At 36.1% G+C, this 7,151-nt stretch overlaps 1 protein-coding gene across 1 annotated transcript; it reads left to right on the forward strand.

Moving 5' to 3' along the window:
- Nucleotides 1-235: 235 nt before the first annotated feature.
- On the forward strand, nt 236-6,249 carry LOC109205279 (zinc finger protein 830-like). The gene is made up of 9 exons (XM_019367973.1): nt 236-422; nt 998-1,080; nt 2,328-2,427; nt 3,270-3,486; nt 3,905-4,202; nt 5,051-5,126; nt 5,221-5,267; nt 5,374-5,568; nt 5,675-6,249. The coding sequence occupies exons 2-8, from the start codon at nt 1,007-1,009 to the stop codon at nt 5,552-5,554; spliced, it is 993 nt and encodes a 330-aa protein (XP_019223518.1). The 5' UTR covers nt 236-422; nt 998-1,006; the 3' UTR covers nt 5,555-5,568; nt 5,675-6,249.
- Nucleotides 6,250-7,151: the final 902 nt, after the last annotated feature.

Consider the following 7,151-nt stretch of genomic DNA (forward strand, 5'->3'; position numbering starts at 1 on the left):
ACAAATACATACTTACATTTTATTTTGGTCAAAAATGCTCCTACACCACTTGAAAAGTTTTTTTATTCTTTTTGGATGAGAAATTAAGTGAACTTAAACTAACATAACATAAATATAAAAAAGTTACTAAGCCGAAAATTCATACTGCAGTATAAACTATGAAGCATACAAAATTCCCTTAATTCCTCTTGTGATTATTATTTAGAGTCAAATTGGTAAATCAAAACTCAAGAGGGACTAAATGTAAAGTCATTCCATGAGTTGGGGACCGAACGCCAAAACCAAATTTTAGCCCCATCCCCTCCTTCGAACCAAAATAGAAACAGGAAAACCCAATTCGAATTTACGAAGCAGAGAATTGAATCCCACAAGATAAAAGCGCGATAATCTATTAACCCTAACGTGGATTCTGGCATTTTCAAGTAAGTATTTCTTTTAATCTAAGCACTGAATTTCAGCTCAATGAACTTGAATACTTTTTTCTTTTCTGTTATATTTCCTTACTAAAAGGGTTAATATTTAGTTTTGTGGCCCAATTGAGCAAGGATTTTGCTGAAAATTTGTTGCATTTATGCAATTTTTTGTTTTGCTTAGATGAAAATTAGCAAAGGGTGTTTATTTTAGTTCTTTTTACCTTTTTGGTTTCTGAGTAGCTGGACTAAATCTTGTTGTATTTACAATTAGAAAGGTTTTGCTGATTTTTTTCAGGCCATTTATTGTTATTTTACAAATGAGAATTAGCTGAAGCTTTTTTTTTTTTTATATATTCTTTTTTTTTGGGTGTTTCGTTAACTGAAATTTACAGTGATGTATTTACAATTGGAGTTCTTTTTTTTTTTTTTTTCTGTCTTATTGGTGAAAACTTTGAAACTTGCTGGCCAGTTAATACAGTATATTTTTCTCAGATGGATGTTAGAAAAAATGGGTGCTTTGTTATTGATTTAGTTTGTTTTTTGGGTTTTATTCTGACTGGATTTTTGGTGCTGTATTAACACAGAATATTGCAATGGACAAGAGAGCATTATACCGGGCAAAGCTGAAGGAACAGAAGCAGAAGCGAATTGATTCCCCTCTTGTAAGGTATTATTATATAAAAGGGGGTCGATAAAGTATATTTTCTTGTTATTTTCATTTCATGATTTTAAGTTATGGCTAGTAAATGACTAAAGTCCTGTTGAGTTTGTCCCAATCGGTTGTGGGGTGGGTATTTGGTCTCCTTATATTGTCTTGGAAAATCTTCACCTTATGAGCTAGCTTTTGAGGTCAGTGTTGTCAAAGGCGAAAAACTTTGAAAAGCGCTCCAGTTCTATTGGTCTTTAAGCACAATTTAAGTGTGCGCTAAGAAGGTGCAATAAAGAAAAAAATAATACATACATACATATATATATATATATATAATTTAAGAAAAAAGTAAGAAATTTCATTCATAATATTTTCCTTGACAACTAATACACTTATTTGTCGATTTTATTTGTTGTTTAGCACCACTGGATCCAAGATAAAACTCATGGGCAATGAATGCGCACACCTTAGTGCCTTGCCTACCGAAGTGCAGCTTAAGCGACGCGAAATTCCCTGTCTAACATTTTCTAAGCTTCAGGGATTAAGCGCGCCTTAAATGAGCCATTGACAACACCTAATTGGGTTGAGTTAGGTCCAAGCTCCATTTTCTTATTCCCATTCCTAAAAAGAAGGTCCAATTTCTTATTAAGTCCCAGATATGTGGGTTAGGCACACATCACATGTTGGATTCCTGATAAGAACCTGTATTTAATTGGAGCAGGATAAGAGGTGCGGGTCCGTTACTTATCAAGTTTCGAACCGTGTGCCAATAGCGCTTGGGTATATCTCGGTTATAGAAAATTGACTAAAGTCCCTGCTATATGACCTTTAAAAAGTTCATGTACGAAAACAAGCTTTCTGAAATGTTTTTGCCATCCAAAGATAGATTGAGCATCTGGAAACTCAATGCTATTGATAGTTATAGCAAGATCTTGGCTTCTAAAATTTAGCCTAAATGCTTTCATCTATTACAACAGTTGCTGTCATCCTTGTTTAATTGCCAAATCAGCATCTGCGTGTGTTCTTCATTTTGATGTGGAACTAGTTTTATTTTTCAAAGTTGGAAGTTTTTATCTGCATTCGGATGTGATATAAATGTGCTATTTGTTTGTATTTGATATTTTACATGATTGGACATGATTGTGATCCATACTTAACACAGTTTGTATTTACAGTCCTAGTTAAAGGTGCATTGTCAATTGTAGAGTTGTAGGCACTAGCTTTTCTGATTCTCACTCCCAAGTCCTATCTAATGTATAGCACAGGTACAACGAGCATGATCAGCCTGTATGTAGAGTGTGTGACATTGTTTTGAAATCTGAATCACAGTGGCCGGGACATCAAGCTTCTCGTAAACATCATGAGGTAAGATCTTCCTCATTGATGTTGGTCTTAGCTTTTTGCATATTGGAATTTGGTGCATGCTAGTCCAAGCTCAGAAAATAGTGACGATGTGGTCATTCACACTTCTTTAGGAAAAAGGTGCTTTCGATCATGCTAAGATGAACACATTAAGACATTTGTATATTAACATGAGCATATCCTTTCGTTTTTTGTTTTTAGTTTGAGGTATGTTTTTCGTTTGAGTATAAGCAACAGGTAAAGTAGGTTCCGCAAGGCCATGCCAGACTTGTCAGCTTCGTAGTCATCAATTTGCTTCTTTTTCTAATAAAGGGATCTTTGTTCTTCATCATTCTTCAATTAGCTATATGGCGAGTTTACGTTTTCATCAAGAACTCATAGTTTGGGGATGGTCTACAATTACTTTTGCTTTGTGATTGTAGAAGTTGCGCTGGGTTCATTGAAATAAAAAAGGCATTTCAAGTGGCATGCTGGTATGGAGGCAAAAGGAAAAGGAATTGATAGGAACAATGTGTTGTGATTCTAATGCAGGATGGTTGATGGGGGAGGAACTATAATGCCTTTTTGGGTTCTTTTTTGGTCAGAGGGCTTACTATAGTTGAATTTAAAAATATTTGAATTTTAGCTAAAAGGGAAGAACTCATAAGGGCAGGGTTCAACTAGATGTGTACGAGTTTTCTGCTGGTCATCTAAGCTTATCATGCATGTGTTATGTACCCTTTGGTGTGCTTTCTAAGGACCTCCTTCGTTCTTGCAATTCATCTCTTGTTTTCTCCTTCTGATATCACATGTGAGGTCTGTGCTGTACTCTTCCTTGCTTAGACAGATTCTTATGTTTTGTACAGGCCATAAATAATCTCAAAGCTAATGCTGCTGCAGTGAAAAGCCCAAACACTGTAAGAAGCGAGCCTTGGAAGGAGTTGCCTAAAACCAAGTCTGAACTTCATGAGGGCGTAAGCCGTAAAGAACCTGAAGCTTCTGTTGGATTGTCCAAGCCCCGTGCATCATCTATGCTTCCTCCCAATTTTTTTGATAATCAAGAGACAAAGAGGCCAAAAATTGGTAAGGTTCTCCTGTGGGATTTTATCTTAGAAGTTTTCTGTATAGAAAATTTAAACAGTGATTAAAGCATGACACTGTCTTCATTGTTACCGTGATATTGAAAAAAAAAAGACATTCTAAGAAAGGAAGAACGTATTTACAATGAGAGAAAGAGAGAAGAGGTGGAGGATAGGTAGAGAAATCAATAATTCTGCTGCTTTTTGGTGTGCCTGATTCTGCCTCTCTGTACTTTGTGTGGAAGATTTAGATATACAATGATATCTCTGATTTGGCTCTGCTATACTTTGTAATGAGGACTTGGTATCCCCTACCCTAAAAATATTTATTCTACAGTAATGAAGACATGGTATTGCAATGTAAAAGTTTATTTTGCTCTCAGTTTCATGGATGCCTTATCTATTCAGGTTTTGTGTTTCAGAGAAAGATTCTGCTAGGTTGGGAGACCACGTATCAAACAGACATGCTCCAGTTTCAGATCAAACTGAAGAGGAGGAACCGTCGTTGTCAAGGTCTAGCATGCAGGGCTCATCTTCTTCCAAGAATGCTGAGACTAGAAGCACAGAGAATCAGCGATCTGGTGAAAATGAGCCAGTGTCAAAACTGAGTTCTGGTTCAGACGCTAAGCAGGTCAAAGGTGCTCTCCCTGCAGGTTTCTTTGATAACAAAGATGCCGACTTACGTGCTCGTGGTATTACACCAGTCAAACCAGATGTCAAGTAAGATTTGATAACTTGATATTGCTTGCTAAGCAGCCTAGTTTCTTACTCTTTGATTGTTGTGTCTTCAACTGTTTTCCTTTTTATTAATACCTTCGACCTCAGATGGGATCTTTCATGTCTTGTCCTGCTGTCTCTTTAACCTGAACAGAAAGCCAATTGCTACTCTATACGAATAGAATATCCAAACGAGTAGCCTGAACCAGAAAGTGAATTGCTACCCTAGATGAATAGAATATCCAGAGGAGAAGCACCACCTTCTGCTGGCAATATAGATGCAGGATATTGTCGGATGCGCTCTCTTTCAGAGTCATAAGAGTTATAAGGCTCATTTTTCTTCCATTTATTCCTCCAACTTGTGAAATAGTATTCATGTTCTCCTGAATTGCAGGCTACAGCACCACTACCTCCAGCTTCATCACGATTACTTCTAATTAGTTGTTGTAACAGTCATGGTTTAGTGGTGCAGTTGAACTGCTTCCCAGTGCGCTTTATTCTGTGGACAGTCTGGAAATGTATAGTGGTCATGGTTGTGTCGTGCAATAGCTGAAGCTAATGGCATATGAAGCCTTTGATTTTACTGCTTTGAATGTAATCAAAATATAGCTATTGCATAAGAAAGTATATTTATTCTTTCTGTTTTTTCATCAGCTCATTCACATTTTGTAGTAGATATAAATCGTCTATGACTACTGTGTTCTTTCAGTGGCATAACTGATCTAGTCTCAGTCCTTGTGAAACAATAAAGAAGCCCCCACCCCCCACCCCACCCCACCCCACCCCACCCCCAAAACACATGTTTTCTCCTCCAGGCAAAGTTCACCTCGACTCTAATGACTTCATTGCAGGGATGAGTACAAAGAATTTGAGAAGTTAATCCAAGAAGACTTAAAAGAGGTTGACAACCGTTTAGAAGAAGAAGAGGTCATCTTTTATTACAAAATAGTTGTTGAGCCTTCTGTAAATGTTTTATCCTGTTAAACCATGTATCGACCAAACTTTGCCATTTGTATTGCAGGTTGATGCTGCAGAAATGATTGAAGAGGAAGTATCTGTTGAACAGAGGTCAATTTCTCAAATGATGAAATGATTTTCTTCTTTTTGAAAATTTTGCTATATATTTTATTTACATGGTCCGAAGTTAATAAGCTTTTATCTTGCATGACTTCAGGGGTTATAAGGAAAGACTGGAGATGCTGAGGAGGAAGAAGATGGAACTTAAGGCTGCTAAGTCTTCGTTAGGCAGCAAAGAAAATAAGGTTGCAGATAAGGAGTCTAGTGATGACGAATCATCAAGTGATGGTGACAGTGACGAGAATCTTACCGTGGACTGGAGGGCTAAACATTTGTGAAGGTGCTTATGCTGGTAGGACACATTCTCCCTAGTCTCTCCCTCACTGTCATATTCTGACCGTGTGTCTCTGAAGTAGTTTTGTTTCTCCCATGCTAAATATTTGTCCTTTTGGTTGTAGGTAACAAGGTTTTCTGAATCACTTGTCCCTTGAACTGAATATTTTTTGGTTCAACGCAGTGAGTTTCTGTGCTGCAATTTCCATGAGCTGATAGGGAACTATGACTTTTTCTTTGACCTGCAAACTAAGATTTTGCCTGCTCCTGCAAGTAAATAGGAACAATGAGCCAAATTCATTTGGGTACTCTGTTGTCAAAGAGTAATATGGTTGTTGAGAAAAGAGCTGTACTTAGGTTACATTTAGGCTTGAGTAATGAACTTGAGGCAACTCCTTTTGAAGATGGACATAGTTAAAGTTGGCACCAGAGTTGTCCTTTTGGATGCCACTGTGCTAAACAAGCCGAGAATGGAACAGAAAAGTATAGTCATGCTGTGTTGTGAAAGAAATTTTCTGTACTCTGTTATAGGGTTTCTTAAATTGTGCCTGCAAGTTACTGTCATTGTTATGCAATGGTGAAGCGGTAGCCAAAAGACTAGTACTAGCAATTATTCAATCAGCTAATACTAAGGGACTTGCTCTTTTAGTTTTTGACACAGTTTGGTAATATGTTTATATCAGTTTTAGATTTTGTTTAATCAAGAACTAATTCCTATTCAAATTTAAGCCTTGTTCAAAAGAGCTGAATTCGGATTACTTGAGTCTTGGTACTAACAATTTGAACAATATTACGTTTTTTGATTGGGCACAGGTGTGATAAGTTAATTTGACTTATATACTATATTGATGATAGAAGTAGAAAACATTATAGTGGTTAAAAAGTTAATATATTACAGAACATCACATTGAGGTTTGCATTTTGGGTAGTTTAATGAATTTGCTTTCTTAATTGTTTAAAAAATCTATAGAAATTTTAGGATCATAGAAAAGGACGATTCTCACACTAAAGCATAGGATATTATGTAGTCTAGCTAGAATTTCTGCTCATTAGAGGTTGTATTTTATAGTTATGTATGCTTGATTTTACATCAAAAGATGCATGATATATGTTTGTGCATAAACTTTTATCATTTAATTATTGTTAACTTATATATATATTCTTACTTCATTAAATTACTTAACCATAAATTAATATAATTTGATGTAAATATTAGATGCGAATAAGTATTTAGCATAAAAAAGATAATGGTTTAATAATACCACATAATATATAGTCTATATTACGACGTCCGAAGGATAAGTGGTCTTTTTCTTAATACGTTATTGGGAAATCCACATGAAACAAAAAAAAAAAAAAAAATTCAACGAAAAGCCACTTTATGTTATTCCATTTTGGTGCAAATCTTTTTTCTTTTCTCCTAATACATTGCTATGGTGATGGACGTACTGACGCGCCACATCCAAGAGGAGGTGCCGTAGTGCATGCTATTTGCAGATGATATTGTTGATTGATGAGACGCGAGACGGTGTGAACGCGCAATTAGATTTATGGAGGCAAACCCTAGAATCTAAAGGTTTCAAGTTAAGCAGGACTAAGACA

The sequence above is a fragment of the Nicotiana attenuata genome, unplaced genomic scaffold, assembly GCF_001879085.1.
Source record: "Nicotiana attenuata strain UT unplaced genomic scaffold, NIATTr2, whole genome shotgun sequence".
In the NCBI taxonomy this organism is placed as follows: Eukaryota; Viridiplantae; Streptophyta; class Magnoliopsida; order Solanales; family Solanaceae; genus Nicotiana; species Nicotiana attenuata.